At 42.2% G+C, this 23,405-nt stretch overlaps 1 protein-coding gene and 1 long non-coding RNA gene across 2 annotated transcripts; both read left to right on the top strand.

Moving 5' to 3' along the window:
- Nucleotides 1-16,602: 16,602 nt before the first annotated feature.
- Nucleotides 16,603-17,831, top strand: LOC114573867 (cell wall protein IFF6-like). Its single transcript, XM_028606103.1, has 2 exons — nucleotides 16,603-16,762; nucleotides 16,939-17,831. Exons 1-2 carry the CDS (start codon nucleotides 16,603-16,605, stop codon nucleotides 17,829-17,831), a joined length of 1,053 nt encoding a protein of 350 aa, XP_028461904.1.
- A 45-nt stretch (nucleotides 17,832-17,876) lies between these two features.
- LOC114548834 (uncharacterized) lies at nucleotides 17,877-19,673 on the top strand. The gene is made up of 3 exons (XR_003691430.1): nucleotides 17,877-18,070; nucleotides 18,160-18,220; nucleotides 19,508-19,673. It is a non-coding gene; the product is annotated as an uncharacterized LOC114548834 (long non-coding RNA).
- The last annotated feature ends 3,732 nt before the right edge of the window (nucleotides 19,674-23,405 follow it).

Consider the following 23,405-nt stretch of genomic DNA (forward strand, 5'->3'; position numbering starts at 1 on the left):
CGGCACCGTCAGACACTGCCTACTAAGAACCTGGGTCTGTTCGAGGTTTCTTCCTAAAAGGGAGTTTTTCCTTGCCATTGTCCCACTAAATGCTTGCTCTTGGGGAAATTACTGGAATTGTTGGGTGTTTGTATATTATAGAGTGTGGTCTAGACCTACTCTATCTGTATAGTGTCTTGAGATAACTCTTATATTTGATTATGATTTGATACTATAAATTCAATTGAATTATCTAGCCTAACAGACTGAGGTCTGTTGGTTAGGAAGTCCAGAATGCAGTTACAGAGGGAGGTATTGATGCCCAGTTCACTGAGTTTGGTATCACTTTGGAGGGGATGATGGTGTTAAATGCTGAACTAAAGTCAATGAACAACATTCTCACATAGGTGTTGCTATTGTCAAGATGGGACAAGGCAAAGTGAAGTGCCGTAAAGATGGCATCCTCTGTGCTCCTGTTCTGACGATAGGCGAATTGGAAGGGGTCCAGTGAAGGTGGTAAGCAGGTCTTGAGATGGGCCAGGACCAGCCTCTCGAAGCACTTCATAATGATGGGGGTGAGTGCAACTGGACGGAAGTCGTTAAGGCTTGCTGCAGTGGAGTGTTTTGGCACCGGCACGATGGAGGTGGTTTTAAAGCACATGGGGACAGCTGCCTGGGCTAGTGACAGATTAAGGGCCCTAGCTTGCACTCAGCGCAATTGCCTTTGTACCCTGACGCATGTATCATTCCTATTTTGCACCCGACACACAGCGGACTTTTCCCTCTACAGACGCACGTTGGTAAGTTAAGGAATGTATTTGCGCTCCCGGGGGCGGTTCAGCGAAAAGAGGAGGTGTGTTCCGGCGCAAACTTTGCCTGGTGCTATTTTGCAATTTCAGAAAACAATTCTGCCACAGACCAGGAAAAACCTGGTCTAAAGTCAGTGGCGCTAGTCTTAAGTCAGTGACGCGTTATTCAGATGCTATTTTAGGGGCGCATGCTTGGCCATAATGTAGCGTGTGCACAACGCGCATACACTTTGCTTCTCTCATCTACACGGACGCAGCAGTTTCCGATTTTTGCAAACCATACATAATTACAAGGAAAGATATTACTGAAAATGCGCTTCAGGTGTTTGGATCGGTCAGGAGGCACTTTACAGTACAATCCTCAAAAAGTCGCAGCATTCTTTGTGGCTTGTTGTGTTTTACAACATTTCCATGAATCATGGATGTGTTGATGACATAAATGAGGAAATATTAGAGGACTTAAGGAGACGTGATGTTGAACTACGGCGGGATTGGACACTCCGGCGGGTTCTGGTCCAGGAGTAATGCGCAATGTGCTCCTGGTGGAGTGGGTGGACGGAGATGGAGTTGGGGGGGGGGAGGAGGAAGGGGCACAACAGGAGCAGCTGGTGCGTTTGGAGGCCCACGCTCCATGGCTGCAGCAATCCTCTCCAGACTTGAGGAGATGCGCCCGAGAGGCCGCAGCAACATCGCCACCCGGCTAAGACGGGCATTGATTACTTAAAGTCATTTATCCCGCCGGTATAATAGCAACAGCGCCAGAGATCCTCCCACAAAGCTACTTGCGTTTCACGTTTGATACTTGCGTTTCAGATCATTAAAATAGGGCCCTAAATATGTCAGTCCAAACCTCAGTCAGCTGCACAGCACAGGCCCTGAGTTATGGTGCGTTCTTTTTGTCCACCGAAGTCGATCTACGAGTCGTTTTCCAGAGTTATGAACCGGAAGTTGTAAAAAGAACGCCACTGAGGTTGTATATACGACTCGTCAAGTCGCCTGAAGTCAGAGGACCCCGAGTTCACTTTCAAAGATGGCTACGTCGTGCATCACACCATTGTGGTTTTCTACAATTTTAAGCACTTTTGTCTTTGTTGTAACCAAATGAAGAAGTCGTACATATAGCACTGTATACTGCTACCTATAGGCAAGTCTCTACAGTCTTATTAGGAGTTAAACATAGTGCTGTATACTGTTACCTATAGACATGTCTCTACAGTCTTATTAGGAGTTAAACATAGTGCTGTATACTGCTACCTATAGGCATGTCTCTACAGTCTTATTAGGAGTTAAACATAGTGCTGTATACTGCTACCTATAGGCATGTCTCTACAGTCTTATTAGGAGTTAAACATAGTGCTGTATACTGCTACCTATAGGCATGTCTCTACAGTCTTATTAGGAGTTAAACATAGTGCTGTATACTGCTACCTATAGGCATGTCTCTACAGTCTTATTAGGAGTTAAACATAGCGCTGTATACTGCTACCTATAGACATGTCTCTACAGTCTTATTAGGAGTTAAACATAGTGCTGTATACTGCTACCTATAGACATGTCTCTACAGTCTTATTAGGAGTTAAACATAGTGCTGTATACTGCTACCTATAGGCATGTCTCTACAGTCTTATTAGGAGTTAAACATAGCGCTGTATACTGCTACCTATAGGCATGTCTCTACAGTCTTATTAGGAGTTAAACATAGTGCTGTATACTGCTACCTATAGGCATGTCTCTACAGTCTTATTAGGAGTTAAATACCGCCTAATTAGGTATTTTGTAGCTTGTGCAGCTGAAATTGGCTAGAGACGCTCGGTTGCTATATGACAACAATCTGGAGCTGAAAGCAGAGCAGTAGCCTAACATTAACGTTAATCAAAACACCAAGACCCGCCCTTCAATAGCATTTATTGGCCAGGGGCGTACCGCTCCCGGTACTACCGCTGCTCCCGATACTACCGCTGCTCCCGATACTCTGCTTGGTCATATGTGAAGCATCTGTTCACATAGGTTTAATATACAACACGTATATTTATCTTAAAAACACTCACGTTCCTCCTCAGCTGTGAAGACACGTACTTGTCGCTAGATAAATGTGTGCAGCATTCACTGTCCCGTGGGAAATAATGCAAAGTCGAGCTTCATGCAGATCACCCTGATAGATAACCAGAATTGTAAGTCAGAATGTAAACTGGACCACAAGATGGTAACAATTAAATGAACCTAAAACTAACTTAATTAAAATGACACAGCCCATACTTTCTTTTAATTATTAGAATATAGACATTAAGAGAATAAATCATTATGCAAGTACTTTTACTTTTAATACTTAAAGTAGATTTTAAAGGAGGTACTTTTTACTTTTACTTAAGTAGGATTGACATTGTGTTATTTGTACTTTTACTGACTCTCAGTACTTCCTCCACCACTGGCAGAATTCAGTTCTTTCATGGCAGTCTTAGCGTTAGCATCAGGAGGAATGTAAACTGCTGTTATTACAGTTGATGTAAACTCTCTGGGCAAATGGAAAGGTCTACACTTAACCATGAGATACTCAAGGTTAGTTGAGCAGTGACTCTCAGTGATGGTGGTGGCATTAAAATGCTCAAACACTCATCTCTGGTTTTGCCGGAGTCAACAGCTGTTCTGTCTGCACGGAGGAGGCAGCGTCCAGCTAGCTCGATAGTGCTGTTGTCTATTCCGTTGTTAAGCCAAGTTTCTGTGAAAATCATGTTGTTGCAGTCCATAATCATTCTGTGTGTGGTGATCCGCAACCGCAGTTCAGGTGGCAAGAGGGAAAATCCTCAACATTAGTTGTGTTCTGGTTTCAGAATAATGAAGACAGTTGGAGAACAGTTAGATACAAAACAGGATGTAGGCTCTGGATGATTTTATTTCTTATAGTGCGGACCCTCGCTAGGTTTGGGCTGAGCGCTGAATATTTACGTCTGGCTTCAGCCCTGCAAAAAACACTTGTCTGCATTGGTTGAGGTACACTGTACACAGGGTGACTCACCTACAGTAACCCCCATCCTCCTCTAACCCTGATGATGTTTTTATCACAGAAACCGCTGACATGAAGTTTGGGTTGCTGGTGGTATTGGCGGTGGCCGTTCTGGTGCGCAGCCTGTCCGAGGGCCGGACCGTCTCCAAATGCGAGCTGAAAGAAAAGCTCGGGCAAGCGATGACGCTGCCCCGACAGCTTCAAAAATTCAAGGAGGAATACCTGGCAAAAGGTGAGGATAATAAAAGAGTCACAAAACTACCAAAAAGACTATTGACTATCATTTTTTTATTGAACTTCTCTTCTTTTTCTTCTTTGCTTCCCTCCATCTGCGTGCATGGCTTGTTTGTTGCAGTTATCTGTGAGGTGAACAGCTGGTCCCGTCTGAACACCAACCTGGTCAAGGTGTTCGGCAAACGCATAACTAAAACCACAGCCACGTCAACAACTACAACTCCTTTCAAAACGAGTAAGTCAAAACGAGTCAATGGAACGACCGCTGCACCAGCAACTATCCAACTGAATACCACTGGAACAACAACCACCACACCAACTACCACCAGGCCAATCCCAACAGGTGCCACAAATTCAACCCTAGGCACAAACGGAACCAGAGCTGGCATCAACAGAAGAAAGCGTGACGCAAGCAGCAAAGAGTCTGACTCAGCAGAAATGGACTTGAGCCAGGAGGAACTGCTGAACAAGGTGGCGCTGCAGGGTGTCGACAGCATGTCCGATGAGGATGGAGAAGAGGCTGAGGAAGGTGGGAAACCTAAGAAGAGATCCAGTGAGGAGCGATCCGGTGAGAAGAGCATGAGTTTGTCTCTCGGCCTTTACGGGATCTTCAAGATGTCTGACCGTGGGGAGAGAAGCAGGGTGAGCAGCAAGGAGAGCAGTAAGGAGAGCAGCAAGAAGAGCAGTAAGGAGAGCAGTAAGGAGAGCAGCGAGGAGAGCAGCGAGGAGAGCAGTAAGGAGAGCAGTAAGGAGAGCAGCGAGGAGAGCAGTGAGGAGAGCAGCAAGGAGAGCAGTAAGGAGAGCAGCGAGGAGAGCAGCAAGAAGAGCAGTAAGGAGAGCAGCGAGGAGAGCAGTAAGGAGAGCAGTAAGGAAAGCAGTGAGGAGAGCAGCGAGGAGAGCAGTAAGGAGAGCAGCAAGGAGAGCAGTGAGGAGAGCAGCAAGAAGAGCAGTAAGGAGAGCAGCGAGGAGAGCAGCGAGGAGAGCAGCAAGAAGAGCAGCGAGGAGAGCAGCGAGGAAAGCAGCAAGGAGAGGAGCAAGGAGAGCAGCAAGGAGAGCAGCAAGGATGAAGACAGTGATGAGAAGGATGAAGACAAGGATAAAGACAGTGATGATAAGGATGAAGATAAGGATGAAGACAGTGATGAGAAGGGTGAAGATGAGGATGAAGACAGTGATGTGAAGGATGAAGATGAGGATGAAGACAGTGATGAGAAGGATGAAGATGAGGCTGAGGAAGGTGGGAAACATAAGAACCAATCCAGTGAGGAGACCGGGCAGTCGTCTCTCGGCCTTTACGGGATCTTCCAGCTGTCTGACGAGACCTTCTGTAATTCTGGTTATCGCTCCTCCAATAACAAGTGCAATACAACCTGCGATGGTGAGTCTTTGAACCCGACACATACAGACATGATAAATATTTAAATGAGATATTTTGCATTTTAAAAACTGTTCTTTTTCCACCTGAAGCCTTCACTGATGACAACATTATGGATGACATCGCTTGCTTGATGAAGACTGATCAGTGGAGGTAAGTTTCTGTACAGCAAAGTTAAAATGATACTGCTATAGATGGATAGTGTAATAAGTTATTTTATAAACAATGGGAGGTGTATTTACATACATATACCTACATACATACATTTACATATACAGTATATATACCCTTCTTAGGTATGTCATATTTGTGTTTAGTGAGTTGAATTCTTTGCTATGCAGATATTAAACCAGCCATCTCTGGTAGCATTTAGCAGCCACGACTTGCACAATTGCCACCAAAGTTATAGCTGGTCAGTATATACAGGGCTATATCAGCATATTTAGGGGGCAAAAATGCCAAATGGAGTTACCCACAATTTATAGCGTTGGAAGCGTTTCAGAAACTTAAAGTGGAGTGATGTTCAGCCTGGCGTATTAAATTTACATAGAAACATTATCTTAACAATAAGGATTTAAGATGGTACAAAAAAATACATGAAATCAGAGTTAACTTTATTGCTGAATACAGTGTTTATATACAGATCAAGTGGAGTCACAATGAAGATTATATTGCATAGAAATTCTGTATCCAGCCAGGAAAGTTACTAACAAACAAAATATAAGTGCAGGCATGTGCTGCTTACTGACAAATTAATAACTGCTGTTTAAACAAATTGTTTCACTTTTTCTTCGTCACAATAGGTTGTTTTTGAAGTCCTCCTCTGGCGAGTGCCATTATCGCACCAAGAACTACTTTGACGAGTGTAAATGAGCAGCTGATGCGCTTTCCACCTGCTGCTGAAGCTCATACCAACAATCATTTCTTCTACCTTCAATGTGACATTTGACCCTCATGGTTTCATCTCAAACATTGTGGAGCATGTCACAGTTTTTCATTTTAATCAACCTGTGCGATTTCTATAATAAAGTTATTTTGTCTCAGTTCCTTTGTGGGTGAATTTGCCCCCAAAAATCATCAGAACTTGAAGTTGAACTGACAAATGTATCTCAATAATTTCAATAGTTTTGATGATATTGTTTTACCACTTTAATCTACTTTAAAGTGATTTTTTCAAGATGTGAAAACTAAGAAAATTATTTTTGCATGTTCTGCTATCTGTAACTTTCCAGTAAGTGAGAATAAATGAGAACATGTTTATTATAAAAACACTGACTAAATCTTCTCTGATCAGACTATTAATTCCTACCACTGCAAAGACAGTGTGCTTGGTGTGTTCACCTTTTAGTGCTCAAGGAATATGATATTCAATGCTGGTATCAGACTCATTTCCTGTTGCATCCTGACCAGTTTAGGCTACAGTTGAAAACTGAGACACATTGTTGAAATTGCACTCATAAAAAAAATCATCAAGGTCTGTGCTTCTTCAGATCGGGTCTAACTGTCATGTTAGTCTAATTCTATCACACCACACAACGACCATCAATGGCAATAAAAAGTGTTAACGGGGATATTATTAACGATATAGTCAAGAAGAGATGTGAACCCCTGTTACATGTCTCCGTGCCTTTGAGTTCTGACCTCAGGAACAATCAGGAGGTTGGAGTTAAAAGGATCTGAGGGACGGAGCAGGCACAGATGTCTCAACCATGTCTGACAGATAGGATGGGGCAAAGCTATTCAGTGATTTCTAAACAAATTAAATAATTTTAAAAGTCATTCTGTGACAGACAGGTAACCGATGTAAGGATTTAAAGACGATTGATTGATTTTATTTGACCCTTTCGTTATAAGATACGATACAGCTTTGCACCATACATTAAAAAAACAAAACAAAGTCAGGATAACACAATAAAGCCCTGGGGCTTATTTCCATTGTGAGCAAGTGGCAGCAGATCAAGCATCAATCATCACATCTATACATATGTTAAATAAATCCATCAAGACAATACAGTATTAAAAAAAAACATACTAACATTGGCATCAGAGCCATTTTTTCAGTGCCTGTTAAAATCTTTCTAAACTTCTGACCATCTTTCGATTTCCTGTTAGCCTGTTCCACAGGCTTGTTGCTACTGTGGTGTATGTAGTATCGATGGTGTAATGCTGTATGTAGAGGAGTCCGCTGACACTGTTTCTTGATTATAAAAGTTTATTTACATCACAGAATTCAGCATCAATTTACAAGCTCTGCAGAGCCGGAGAGCAACAGTTTTCCAATTCTCCAATGGTCACTCTAAAGTTCTTTGTGTGAAACCGCATATCTATACTTCATAAATTGGGGTGGGATCAATAATTGACCAATGGCTACAAGCCAACTGGCCTTCTTTTCAACAAAGACATCACTATCTTGGGGGCCCCACTGAGAACACATTCCAGATGTTTCCAGAGAGGTGTCCTCTGAAAGTAAAGTTAATCTGAGTCCTCATGCCGAATCTTACTGTAAGTACAAGTCATAAATTATTATTTGCTTCATTTCAGACATGTAAAAACTGGTCCATATTACAGAGAAGAAAAAAAACACACATAAAAAACAATACATTTATCTCCTCGATAGGCTCATAAGCCAGTGAGTCCAAATACCAGAGGAGTATCGTACAGAGCTTAGTCCAGGATTTATCAGTGCAGTGATGATACTATTCGCTGAGCTCGAAAGCCTGCACATACACCTGTACATAAGATTACGTAGTACAGCAGGGCAATTTGGCAAACCCACATTTACAAACATTTGGCTTGCACTACTCCATCGTGGGACCCTCAGTAGCATCCGCAAAGCATCATTATACGCTAACAGGTGTGCAGTATACATGGTAGTGCAGTACGCCTTAAAGAGTCTGATTTTAACAGGTATTGAGCACATTCCAAACCTACGGATCAGCATGTTAGCCTGCCCATAAAGCATGCCGCACTGTCTGTAAATGTCTGTCGTCAGACAAGTCTGCAGTCACATAGTGTCCCAAATATTTACATTCATTTGTAACCTTAAGTCTGTTACCTGACAAAAAGAAATCAGGGAATGTCAATTTGGAGTCATCTCTACTTCGAGTTATCATAATAATACTTTTCTTTGAGTTGTATCTTGTATCAAAGTCTGTTCCATACTGTGAGCACAAATGTAACAGCTCTTGTAACCCGGCGCTGTATGGACAAAAAATAACAAGGTCATCCGCATACATTAAGTGGTTAATGGTACTGTTGCCAACCCTGCAGCCCATTCCACAATCATTTAAAAATCTTGAAAGTTCATCCATATAAACAAAAAGATGCAGATAAACAATTTCCCCATTTTACAGACATTAACTGATGGCCATACCAAAAAAACAGAATTCTCACAAGACATTTATTGGGGCACCTTTCTTATACAACTTAGAGAATAATTTTTCATGGTTTACATGCCTTTGAGGCGTCAATAAAACTCATACAAAATTTTGTATTATGTCTATTGTACAGATCCAAGATTTCTTTCAAAGCAAAACTGTACATATCTGTTCCATGTTTGGGTTTAAAGCCAAACTGGTTCAGAAATCAGAAAAAACTCTCCATCTTATTCAGAATGGACCTTTCCAGTACCTTAGACAAAGTGCTGGCCAGAGCTATAGGTCTGTAATTGTCTTTACTGTTAATTTTTCCAGTTTTATCATTTACAATTGGAACCAAAATGACAGACAATAATCGGTAAGGTAGGACTCCATGAATTAGAAAGCCTGTAAAACAAATGGCGAGCAGGGGATACAATTTACTGCAAGCATATTTTAAATGCTCAGCAGATATCCCATCTGCACCACATGCCTTGTTGTAATCCAGCTTCATCACTATCTCAAAGACTTCTTGTGGAGAGACAGACACATCTTCACTCCTCTCAATTTTGTTAACAATAAAAGGATTACTCTTAACAGCATTAAAAATCTCAAAGTAATGTTTTTGCCACATCCGTGCAGTCTGTTCTGCTCCATTTACACCCTCAATATGTGTGGGTAAGAAGAGTTTATTGCTATTCATTCTTTTTATTTATTTCCAAAAATCTGTAGGGCTATTACTTTGCAGTTTTCTTGCCAGTAAGTCAGCCTTAAGATGATCTCATTATTTTTAATAAACCGTAGGGCATATTTAAAATTTGTCTTTGCTTTCTTCATATACTCAAAAACATGACCAAACTTGGGTCTGCCTGATTCAACCCAAGCCTTAAAGGCCCTTCTAGCCTCAGCATGAGACTGCTCCACATATTCATTCCAGCCCGGTTTAGCTTTATATGTCTTTATCTTATTCAAATGCTGACTTGAGACCAGGAGAGAGTCTACAATTTTATCATACAATGACCACAATTCAACTCTGTGTTGCAGATTCTGACAGTTAATATCATTACAGGTTACAGTACTGTTAGGCAGCTCAATATTGCTCAGCCTAGTTTCAGTCTGGGCAGTATATGTACAAATGTCCTCTGTCGTTGAAGTGGACCACTTAATTTTTTCAACTTGCGTTTCATTGCTCACACACTTAAGAGATGGAACTTTGCCCACATTCACCACCAAGGAGAAAGGAATAAGAATAAATAAATGTTCAGATAAAGCTTAAATACAAGTTATATAGAATGGTCAGATAAAAATACACTTCACTACATACAAAAAGGACTCCTTACCTAAATTACTCTTAACTCTAGGAGGTACAAAATCAGAAGAGCTGCCCCTGGTGGAGTAGCTGTGAACATCTCTCACTCTGTTAAAGTAATTGATTAAATATTTGGGGACAGCCCCATGCACAGTCCTCTGTACCATGCACGGGTGAATCTGACATACTTGATCTTCTACTTTTAACCACCCAATGGTCTCAAAATGAGAAGTGTCAAGATGAGATCTCATGGGGAGGTTCAGAATAAGCCTTATAACCTTATTTTGAGCAGTCTGAAGCCTATGTTTCAGGTGCTTTTAGACGCCATTGTACCATGAGCAGAATAGTCAAAATAACGCTGAATTAGAGCACTTGCCAGAGTTAACATCGTGTTCTTGTCCTGAAACCTTGAGGTTCTGGCCACGAAACTTACTCTTTGGTTTACCTTGGTAAGTACCTTTTGCGCTTGGCCCACTCCAGACAAGTGGCAGTCCAGCACACAACCAAGGTAACTAACTGAGTCCTTTACATTAATCTCATTACCTCCAACTAAAACCTTAAAACCAGTTTTATCTTTGAACAGTATGGCTTCCGTTTTCCCTAAGTGAACCTATAGAGAGCTGAAGTCACGCCCTTCTACTTCCGGCCAAGGGGACCTATCCTTCGACAAAATATGAACGTGAGTCAATGGAGAGATAATAATTATGTTTGATCCCGTTTGAATTGAGCCATGGATTCCAAAATGATGTTTGTCAATTTAAAAGATAATTTTTCAACCAAAGAAAGTCTCAGTTTATTGTTAAACTGTTGAAGTATAAGTAGAAAGACTACACACTTCAGTGTCGCATGGATGATGTCTCTCTAAAGGTAAGATGTCTGCGTGTACCATACCGGGGATGTAACGTTACTCTAATGAGCAGAGGATCTCGCTTCTTCTTTTAATTATCTGCTGAAAACTCTTCACTGTATAAAACACAGCAGTTAAGATAACGTTACATGTGTTGTTTAACAGAGCTAAGCTAGCTAGCTAGCGAGCAAGTTGAGCATCAAGCTAGGTGACATAAATTGTGTGAGATAAGCGATGTAGTTCACTGAGCGGTTTCACACAAAACTAAGTGGTCATATGACTAACCTACGGCTAACTGAGATTTTCTTCCGTTGAAAAATTATCTTTTAAATTGACAAATCATATTTGTAATCCATGGCTCTATTCAAACGGGATAAAAAAATGATTTGCCTCTCCCCGTTCACTACCATTCATTTTTTTTCCAAATTAAAGAAACATGAGGTCCACCGGAAGGGGCGTGACTTTGGGCCTCTATTGTCTGACATCCACCTGCTGACATTCAATAGTTCTACACTGAGAGATCTTTCAGCTATGTTCTTATCTTTACGTGAAACCAATAACGCAGAATCATCTGCATATAAAAAGAGTTCACATGAACATACAGACTTAAGGTCATTTATATATAGAAGGAAAAAAGTGGACCCAAAACACTCCCTTGAGGAACCCCACAGTCTATGCATTGTGGTTGAGACATTGTTCCCCCAATATCCACCACCTGCTTCCTATCCTTCAGATAAGAACTCACCCATCTGACTGCTAAGTCATTAAAACCAATGGCTTTTAATTTGCATACCAAAATGCAATGGTCAAAGGTATGTTAATGTTTATGTTATGTTAATGTTTAATGTTTAATGTGACTCCCTTGAGTGTAAAACAAATTCCCCTTGGGGCAATAAAGGTTTCATTCATTTATTCATCAAAGGCCTTCTGTAGGTCTAACGTGACCATACCACAAAAATGACCTTTATCAACCTCCCTACTTCTCTAGTCAGTTAGATACAGTAAACAGGTGTCAGTGGAATGTGATTTATGAAAGCCAGACTGGTAGATTGTGTGATGCTGGATACTTGTCAATCTGTTCAAAAATGATCTTTTCAATTGTCTTTGACAGACTACACAGAATAGAAACAGGGCTATAGTTTCCATGGTCTAATTTACACAATATGACACTAGGAGACGACACATATAAAACCCTGTGATCAGTTTAAATCTCTATGTGATTGTGATGGAGATGCGTCATCATGGCTGTAAATCGATAGAAAGACAACAAAAGCTGTAAATGTCACGGATCAGGTGAACAGTCTCTGATGGCACTGTGGGTTCAAAAAAATAATGTACTCCCATGTTTTCACAATGGACACAGAAACTGTGTTGAGTTACAATGACTTTGACAGTTTTTTTTTTATAGCTTTTGGGAAAACGAGCCATTATAACTAATAAAACAGGGCGGTCCCCTGCTAAAAGTCATGATATATAAACTCAGATTTTTCTGTCTGAAGACACATAGCTGCAAACTTCCATCAACAAAGAAACTTTATACTCTACTTGGAACAACGTTCGAACCGTAAGAAACATTTTTTTTTGTTATGTTTGTATTGCCATATTGTCAGTGCTGTTTTTGTTATATTGTATGAAAAGTTTTATTTGATTATTTCAACACTTGTTCTGTTGCCATGTTTGTTGTTTACCTCACCACTATGTTTGAAGCTGAAAAAAAACACAGAAAGGTTCTAAAATAAATTATAATTTATTCATAAAGACATTTAAATCAGCAATATATTCACCTAGGGCCAGTTTTTCTGTCTCTGCTAACTTTAAGTTGTGTACAACTTTTACTTTATGACAGTGCATCAATGTCAGATATAATTAAAAGTGTGTTAAATTAATAGGTATCTGACTTACTATGAACATTATTTACCAAAACTAAATGCCACCAGCATCTAACAAGAAACAATACTAAGAATTACATTTATTACTCCGTAATAATTAACATAAATGTAACATATTGCTCAGCAACACAAACTGAGAATAAGCAACATCTATTACAGCGCACATATCCATTATGGAGCAAACAATGTAAAACCTTTAATAGGTAAGCATGGCGCTCCACAGCGCTAGACTGTTTACTGGCGATTGCATGTTGCTGGCAAATTGCCCTAACACAACCTGAATATGAACATGCACAAGTAATATCAAACAATCTGCACATCTATCAGCTATGCATTAGGAAATACAGCAACAGCAATATTATAATATTATCAAGGCGATAATATATCTCTCTCACTCCAAATAAATGTAATGTCGTAACATGGGCTAAACCTATCCACATTGTAGCAGTACATTTTATTCATATTTCAATAATATTGAAATACGAATAAATGTAGCTTTAATGTTTACACAGATAACGACGCAGTAAAGCCCATGACAGCTACTGAATAGTTTTAACTTATGTTCTGGGCTACACACATCACTTCAACAAGTCCGAAAATGGGAAAGGAATGATGAAGAAAAAGTCTGTTTACACCTGCTGCCTTCTGTCCCCTTCTCCTGTCAGAGCGCGAGTGATTGGCAGGAGATCAAAGCGCTGACTCTAGTCACTGATTGGCCGATCATCTCAGAAGAGAGAGCAAGTGTTACTATGGCCTTTTCTATAGTTATTCTACTGTTAACAAACAATGAAATGATAATTAATCATGTTTTTTACAAAACATTTTTGAAAACATCATAACATTTGATTGATGCGTTGTCACACGGGTGGCAGTGAAGGTCTGGGGCCTCGACCGACCCGGGCAGCAGACGCTGGCTCTGGGGACGTGGAACGTCACCTCTCTGTGGGGGAAGGAGCCGGAACTGGTGCGGGAGGTGGAGCGCTACCGGTTAGATCTGGTGGGGCTTACCTCTACGCACAGTCTCGGTTCTGGAACCATACTCCTGGATAGGGGTTGGACTCTTTTCTTCTCCGGAGTTGCCCAGGGTGTAAGGCGCCGGGCGGGTGTGGGGGTACTCACAAGCCCCCGGCTGAGCGCCGCTACGTTGGAGTTTACCCCGGTGGACGAGAGGGTCGCCTCCCTATGCCTGCGGATTGTGAGGGGGAAAACTCTGACTGTTGTTTGTGCATATGCACCAAACAGGAGTTCGGAGTATTCGGCCTTCTTGGAGACCTTGACTGGAGTCCTGCATGGGGCTCCAGTGGGGGACTCCATTGTTCTGCTGGGGGACTTCAACGCGCACGTGGGCAATGATGGAGACACATGGAGAGGCGTGATTAGGAGGAACGGCCTCCCTGATCTAAACCAGAGTGGTTGTTTGTTGTTGGACTTCTGTGCTAGTCATGGATTGTCTATAACAAACACCATGTTCGAACATAGGGATGCTCATAAGTGTACTTGGTACCAGAGCACCCTAGGCCAATGGTCAATGATCGATTTTATAATCGTTTCATCTGATCTGAGGCCGTGTATTTTGGACACTCGGGTGAAGAGAGGGGCGGAGCTGTCAACTAATCACCATCTGGTGGTGAGTTGGGTCAGGGGGTGGGGGAAGACTCTGGACAGACCTGGTAAGCCCAAACGGGTAGTGCGGGTAAATTGGGAACGTCTGGAGGAGGCCCCTGTCCGACAGACTTTCAACTCACACCTCCGGCGGAGCTTTTCGTGCATCCCTGTGGAGGCTGGGGGCATTGAACCCGAGTGGACAATGTTCAAAGTTTCCCTTGCTGAAGCTGCGGTGAGGAGCTGTGGTCTTAGGGTCTTAGGTGCCTCAAGGGGCGGTAACCCACAAACACCGTGTTGGACAACGGTGGTCAGGGAAGCCGTCCGACTGAAGAAGGAGTCTTTCCGGGATATGTTATCCCAGAGGACTCCGGAGGCGGTTGCAGGGTACCGAGGGGCCCGAAGGGCTGCAGCCTCTGCCGTGAAAGAGGCAAAGCAGCGGGTGTGGGAGAAGTTTGGAGAAGACATGGAGAAGGACTTTTGGTCGGCACCAAGGTGCTTCTGGAAAACTGTTCACCACCTCAGGAGGGGCAAGCGGGGAACCATCCAAGTTGTGTACAGTAAGGATGGGACACTGTTGACCTCAACTGAGGAGGTAATAGGGCGGTGGAAGGAGCACTTTGAGGAACTCTTGAATCCGACTAATACGCCCTCTATGTTAGAGGCAGAGCTGGAGGATGATGGGGGATCATTGTCAATTTCCCAGGCGGAGGTCACTGATGTAGTCAAACAACTCCACAGTGGCAAAGCCCCAGGGATTGATGAGATCCGTCCAGAAATGCTCAAGGCTCTGGGTGTGGAGGGGCTGTCCTGGTTGACATGCCTCTTCAACATTGCGTGGAAGTCTGGGACGGTGCCAAAGGAGTGGCAGACCGGGCTGGTCCCCCTTTTTAAAAAGGGGGACCAGAGGGTGTGTGCAAATTACAGGGGTATCACACTTCTCAGCCTCCCTGGTCGGCTAGATCGGTTTGCAGCCGAGTGTGAAGCAGTTGGGATGAGGATCAGCACCTCTAAATCTGAGGCCATGGTTCTCAGCAGGAAACCGATGGAGTGCCTACTCCAGGTAGGGAATGAGTCCTTACCCCAAGTGAAGGAGTTCAAGTACCTTGGGGTTTTGTTCGCGAGTGAGGGGACAATGGAGCCGGAGATTGGTCGGAGAATCGGCGCAGCGGGTGCGGTATTACATTCAATTTATCGCACCGTTGTGACGAAAAGAGAGCTGAGCCAGAAGGCAAAGCTCTCGATCTACCGGTCAGTTTTCGTTCCTACCCTCACCTATGGTCATGAAGGCTGGATCATGACCGAAAGAACGAGATCCAGGGTACAAGCGGCCGAAATGGGTTTCCTCAGGAGGGTGGCGTCTCCCTTAGAGATAGGGTGAGAAGCTCAGTCATCCGTGAGGAGCTCGGAGTAGAGCCGCTGCTCGCCGGCGTCGAAAAGGAGCCAGTTGAGGTGGTTCGGGCATCTTGTAAGGATGCCCCCTGGGCGCCTCCCTAGGGAGGTGTTCCAGGCACGTCCAGCTGGGAGAAGGCCTCGGGGAAGACCCAGGACTAGGTGGAGGGATTATATCTCCAACCTGGCCTGGGAACGCCTCGGGATCCCCCAGTCGGAGCTGTTTAATGTTGCTCGGGAAAGGGAAGTTTGGGGTCCGCTGCTGGAGCTGCTCCCCCTGCGACCCGACACCGGATAAGCGGACGAAGATGGATGGATGGATGGATAACATTTGATCTATTATAATAAACTTATTGAAAACTTTTTAAAGCATCTAACATCATTCAGATTCGTTGCAATTAGTGGAAACTTTGTAATAGACACACACAATGTTTACACTTTTTAGGTGGCAAGAGGGAAAATCCTCAACATTAGTTGTGTTCTGGTTTCAGAATAGTGAAGACAGTTGGAGAACAGTTAGATACAAAACAGGATGTAGGCTCTGGATGATTTTATTTCTTGGCAACTATCGTGTTTTTTGCAAATAGTGCACAGATTTTTAGGCATTCTGTTATCAAATGGTTTGAAAAATAGTGCACATGCCCGCCGTTTATGGAGCATTGCCCCGGACCCTCGCTAGGTTTGGGCTGAGCTCTGAATATTTACAACAGCTGGCTTCGCCTCTGCAAAAAAACTTGTTTGCATTGGTTGAGGTACACTGTACATCCTCCTCTAACCCTGGTGATGTTTTTCCCACAGAAACCGTTGACATGAAGTTTGGGTTGCTGGTGGTATTGGCGGTGGCCGTTCTGGTGCCCAGCCTGCCCGAGGGCCGGACCGTCTCCAAATGTGAGCTGAAAGCAGCGCTCGAGCAGGCGATCACGCTGCCCACACAGCTTCAACAGTTCAAGGAGCAATACCTGGCAGTAGGTGAGGAGAATAAAAGAGTCACAAAACTACCACAAAGAGAGACAGAGTGACCACAAAGAGACACAAAACAACTATAAAGACAATATTCCACTTATTGACTATCACTTTTTTATTGAACTTTTCTTCTTTTTCTTTTTTGCTTGCCTCCATTTGCGTGCATGGCTTGTTTGTTGCAGTTATCTGTGAGGTGAACCGCCAGTCCCGTCTGAACACCAACCTGGTCAAGGTGTTTGGCAAACGCACAACCACAGCCACGCCAACAACTCTGGTCAAAACTCTCGCACCACGAGTCAATGGAACAGCCACTGCACCAACAACTATCCAACTGAATACCACCGGAACAACGACCAACAGACCAATCCCAACAGGTGCCACAAATACAACCATAGGCACAAACGGAACCAGAGCTGGCATCAACAGAAGAAAGCGTGACGCAAGCAGCGAGGAGTCTGACTCAGCAAAACTTAAAGAAAGATCCAGTGATGAGCAATCCGATGAGAAGAGCAAGAGTTTTTCTCTCTGCATTTATGGGATCTTCAAGATGTCTGAAGAGACTGAAGGCGAGGAGAGTAGCAAGGCGAACAGCAAGGAGAGCAGCAAGGCGGTGAGCAGCGAGGAGAGCAGCAAAGAGAGCGGCAAGAAGAGCAGCAAGGCGGAGGGCAGCAAGGCGGAGGGCAGCAAGCTGGGCAGCAAGGCGGCGAGCAGCGAGGAGAGTAGCAAGAAGAGCAGCGAGGAGAACAGCGAGGAGAGCAGCAAGAAGAGCAGCGAGGAGAGCAGCGAGGAGAGCAGCAAGAAGAGCAGCGAGGAGAGCAGCGAGGAGAGCAGTGAGGAGAGCAGCAAGAAGAGCAGCGAGGAGAGCAGTGAGGAGAGCAGCGAGGAAAGCAGCAAGAAGAGCAGCGAGGAGAGCAGCGAGGCGGCGAGCAGCAAGAAGAGCAGCAAGGAGAGCAGCGAGGAAAGCAGCAAGAAGAGCAGCAAGAAGAGCAGCAAGAAGAGCAGCGAGGAGAGCAGTGAGGAGAGCAGCAAGGCGGCGAGCAGCAAATCCGATGAGGATGAAGACAGAGAAGGATAAAGACGAGGAGAAAGACAGTGATGAGAAGGATGAAGACGAGGATTAAGACAGTGATGAGAAGGATGAAGACGAGGCTGAGGAAGGTGGGAAACGTAAGACGCGAGCCATCAAGGACCAATCCAGTGAGGAGACCGGGCAGTCGTCTCTCGGCCTTTACGGGATCTTCCAGCTGTCTGACGAGACCTTCTGTAATTCTGGTTATCGCTCCTCCAATAACAAGTGCAACACAACCTGCGATGGTGAGTCTTTGAACCCGACACATACACAAATGACAATTATTTAAATGAGATATTTTGCATTTTAAAAACTGTTCTTTTTCCTCCTGAAGCCTTCACTGATGACAACATTATAGATGACATCGCTTGCTTCGTGAAGACTGATCAGTGGAGGTAAGTTTCTGTACAGCAAAGTTAAAATGATACTGCTATAGATGGATAGTGTAATAAGTTATTTTATAAGCAATGGGAGGTGTATTTACAGCATATACATACATACATTTACACACACACACACACACATATATATATATATATATATATATATATATATATATATATATATATACAGTACAGGCCAAAAGTTTGGACACACCTTGTCATTCAATGCGTTTCCTTTTTATTTTCATGACTATTTACATTGTAGATTCTCACTGAAGGCATCAAATCTATGAATGAACACATATGGAATTATGTACTTAACAAAAAAAGGTGAAATAACTGAAAACATGTCTTATATTTTAGATTGTTCAAAGTAGCCACCCTTTGCTTTTTTATTAATAAGGGAAATAATTCCACTAATTAACCCTGACAAAGCACACCTGTGAAGTGAAAACCATTTCAGGTGACTACCTCATGAAGCTCATTGAGAGAACACCAAGGGTTTGCAGAGTTATCAAAAAAGCAAAGGGTGGCTACTTTGAACAATCCAAAATATAAGACATGTTTTCAGTTATTTCACACTTTTTTGTTAAGTACATAATTCCATATGGGTTCATTCATAGTTTTGATGCATTCAGTGAGAATCTACAATGTAAATAGTCATGACAATATAGAAACACATTGAATGAGAAGGTGTGTCCAAACTTTTGGCCTGTACTGTATATATACACCCTTCTTAGGTATGTCGTATTTGTATTTATGTGTCAAAGTTGAATTCTTTGCTATGCAGATATTAAACCAGCCATCTCTGCTAGCATTTAACAGCCACAACTTGCACAATTGCCACCAAAGTTATAGCTGGTCAGTATATACAGGGTTATATCCTCACATTTAGAGGGCAAAAATGCCAAATGGAGTTACCCACAATTCATAGCATTGAAAGCATTTAAAAAACTTAAACAAAGTGGAGTGGCACATGTGGTGTTCAGATTGGCATATTAAAATCACATAGAAACATTATCTTAACAATAAGGATTTAAGATGGTACATAAAAATACATGAAATCAGAGTTAACTTTTTTTATATACAGATCACAATGAAGTCACAATGAAGACTATATTGTATAGAAATTCTGTATCCATCCAGGAAAGTACTAAGAAACTAAATATAAGTGCAGGCATTTAACTTCAAACAATGAAGAGTAAAGAAGCATTACAGTTATGGAACCATGTGCTGCTTACTGACAAATTAATAACTGCTGTTTAAACAAATTGTTTTACTTTTTCTTTGTCACAATAGGTTGTTTTTGAAGTCCGCCTCTGGTGAGTGCCATTATCGCACCAAGAACTACTTTGACGAGTTTAAATGAGCAGCTGACGCGTTCTCCACCTGCTGCTGAAGCTCACACCTACAATCATTTCTTCTACTTTCAATGTGACCTTTGACCCTCATGGTTTCATCTCAAACATTGTGGAGCATGTCACAGTTTTTCATTTTAATCAACCTGTGAGATTTCTATAATGAAGTTATTTTGTTTCAGTTCCTTTGTGGGTGAATTTGCCCCCAAAAATCACCAGAACTTGAAGTTGAACTGACAAATGTATCTTATTTTTGAATCTTCTGCTATCTTTAACTTTCCAATAAACATATTTAGCAACTTAATATTTGTGTTTGAGAACATGTTTATTATAAAAACACTGATTAAATCTTAAATCTTCTCTGATCAGACTACTAACATACATACATAACAAACTGTAAGGCAAGGCAACTTTATTGACAGTATGTAGCACATTTCATCAACAAGGTACAGTCATTTAATTCAAATTCCTCCATAAAACCTTTAAACAGAGTCGGGCTGTGTGGAAAATATGTAGCGCATACTAAACATGTATTCTATCGTTCAACATCATTTTGGGTAAATAAACAGTAGTGTGTATCTTTTTGGATGACAGAGCTGTAATGTTAAACATCACTTCCTCAGAGCCTCCTTTGCCTGTTAGAGATGTCTAACCATGGTAACACCTGTAAACCTCAGCTCTAGCGGCATCGCAAGATGCCTATATCTTTCACAAAGGTAACAAATCCCAGATATGTAATACGTAGAAATGTATGGCCAGATCCACACTACAGTATATAGAAAGGCCACAGACAAAAACACTGTGCTAAAAGCAGACAGCTCTCATCCTAATTGGCTTAAAAACAACATAAATTTTGGCCAATTCCAATGTCTTTGACGTATTTGTGACATAGACCTAGAGTTTGGAAAGCAGGCCGAAATGTTGTCAGACCAATTAGCACATAGAGGTTATATAACATTAAACTGTCCAGGATGTATTTATCAAGCTTCCCAAAGTGGCATTTTAGTCTTAAGTGCTGAAAATTCACGAAATGTAGTCCTACTTCCAAACGTAAGTATAAAAGCAAGTTATTAAATGTCTTAAAGCAAAGAATGACTTTAAAGGTTGATTTATACTTCTGCGTAAAATCTACAGTACAGGCCAAAAGTTTGGACACACCTTCTCATTCAATGTGTTTCTTTATTTTCATGACTATTTACATTGTAGATTCTCACTGAATGCATCCAAACTATGAATGAACACATATGTAATTATGTACTTAACAAAAAAGTGTGAAATAACTGAAAACATGTCTTATATTTTAGATTCCTCAAATTAGCCACCCTTTGCTTTTTTGATAACTCTGCAAACTTCACAGGTGTGCTTTGTCAGGGTTAATTAGTGGAATTTTTTCCCTTAATAAAAAAGCAAAGGTTGGCGACTTTGAGCAATCTAAAATATAAGACATGTTTTCAGTTATTTCACACTTTTTTGTTAAGTACATAATTCCATATGTGTCCATTCATATGCCTTCACTGAGAATCTACAATGTAAATAGTCATGACAATAAAAAGGAAACACATTGAATGAGAAGGTGTGTCCAAACTTTTGGCCTGTGCTGTAAATAGGTACGTGGAGACATAAACCTACGCAGGGCCCTACGCCATAGCCTGACGTGCACCTCTCAAAAAATGTAAATAAACTTCTCCATAAACAACATGGAATCAAGGAGAGGGTTAACTTTTCCTGCTCCAGATTTCCCACCATGGTCAGAAAGCATAGGGGAGACTCTTTGTTTCTCTCACTATGACTCTAGAGTCACTACTCACTCTGAAGATAATCACCAACACTCTCTCACTTCTCCCTCTCTCTACCACAACCCCCCCCCACACACACACACACACGTACCGGCTCGACACACACACCAACGCACAAGTATAAACTTTAGGCCACGCTTTACTCTTCCAGTTATTTCAGACAGCTCCAGAGCTCTCTCCAGTGGTTAGGAGTTGCCAGTAGGGGCTGGTGATGGTACTGAGGAGACAGAGACATGCACCAATCTTTCAGGAGAAGAAGAATGTTTTTTAAATGTTTGACGACGAGCAGTTAATCAAATGATATCATTTGGAAAGAGCAGGCATAACATATCAGAAAATCTAGGCTATATATATGCAGGTCAGTTAACAGCACACCGGTTTAAAATTTGTAATTAGAACGTGGTGGAAAACGTGTTCATCTTTCATTTCCAATGTGTATACCAAAATGTGTTCTCTTGATAATGATTTATTGTCGAATGTGTGTTGAATGTAAACTTCTCTTAGGAATTTCCCCATTCAATGTGAATTTATCTGAGAATATTCTTAAATGAGGAAATCTCTTCAGTGATTGGTCCCGTTTGTGGAACAGCAAAGTGTCGTGAATCATCTCTAAGACTGACACTTAAGATATAGTCCTCCACTTCACTCAAATTAAGACTGAGATGCTGTCACGAACACCCGGCCATGACACTTGTATGTGATTGTGTTTGTTTGTCTTTATCTGTAGTATGCTTGGTGTGTGTTCTCTTTGTGCGTCTTTCTCTGTCCCTCCCCTGGCAGTCGTTTGGGCGGCGTGCCTGGTCTGGTCCTCCACACACCTGCACTGAATCCACCTGCGCTAATTTCTTTCTCCACACCTGTACCTCATCCGCTTACTAGTACTTAAAGGGATATTTCACTGTTGGAAAGATGAATATATCTTTAAATTGGGTAACTTATGTAGTAGAAATGTGAAATTAATTTTTTTAATTGTTGGCTTCTAGGTCAAGAAAAGCCAGAAAATGTTTTTTTTGGCTCATGTGGATGAAAGACACCAAATCCCAGAATACACTTGCTTCGCTGCTTCAGCGTCTACTCCCAAGCCACGCCTACCGTTTACAGACAGACAGTGAGGCATTCAACTCAACTCAAGTGTGTTTTATTGTCATTTCAACCATATACACAAACCGTTTCACCGTGGCTCAAATGGTGTTACACATTCAAAATATATAAAAGCGATATTATATAAAAATGACATACGAAACAGGCTACATTTAGTGCACACATATCATATGCTCCGTAAAGTTCAGCTAACACATACTAGCAGTGGTTAAATTGGGCTGGGGCTCTCCGGGGCTCAGCCCCGGCACATAAGCCTGCTTGTTTGGGTCCGGATGTAGCTGCTTGCAGTCAGTTGGCTACTGGAAATATGTCACATAAAATTTGATGAAAGCGATGCTTTTGAAAACATGATATTTCTGACAATAAATGAAAGATTTTTGAAATGCCATGTCTATTTTGTCTCGGCGGAGCTGAGATGAGAACAATTGGAACACGGCAACAACCCGCTCAGAAATTCACCACTGCGGGTTAACAACATAACGGCAAACGTCGGTAGGATTAACAGATATAATGCCTTCTCCTAAAGCTAAAAACCCCGCTCCCCGGAAGCTCGGTGCTCGGAAGCTCCAACGGCCGCTACGAGGTCATGTCGCTGACCAAGCCGTTGAACCGGTCCTCGTGATAAAACACTGCAATAAAACACTGCCAGCAGTGAGCTCAAAAACCTGCCTCCCCTCCAGTAGTCACATTTTAGAGTCCCGGATCATTGTAAATTTCAGAATTATATTTCCCTGCACTTGGGGACAATTCTATTCCCATTGGCCCATCGTTGGCATGGTGATGTGTTGGGAGCATCTCATTGGCTTTCCTCATTGCCTTAGGTAACATTTAAAACACACTCTGGGGTTCCTGCTGGTCACAGATCAAATAATAGCATGTGAGGGTCAATTCTTTTCAACCTTACAGAGATAAACATTTCTTATTGTTCCAATCAAGTCTCAA

The sequence above is a fragment of the Perca flavescens genome, chromosome 2, assembly GCF_004354835.1.
Source record: "Perca flavescens isolate YP-PL-M2 chromosome 2, PFLA_1.0, whole genome shotgun sequence".
In the NCBI taxonomy this organism is placed as follows: Eukaryota; Metazoa; Chordata; class Actinopteri; order Perciformes; family Percidae; genus Perca; species Perca flavescens.

Coding starts and splice junctions, on each gene's coding strand:
- LOC114573867 (XM_028606103.1), top strand. CDS start 16,603: ATGAAGTTTGGGTTGCTGGTGGTATTGGCGGTGGCCGTTCTGGTGCCC. Junction 16,763..16,938: donor GGAGCAATACCTGGCAGTAG/GTGAGGAGAATA, acceptor TGTTTGTTGCAG/TTATCTGTGAGGTGAACCGC.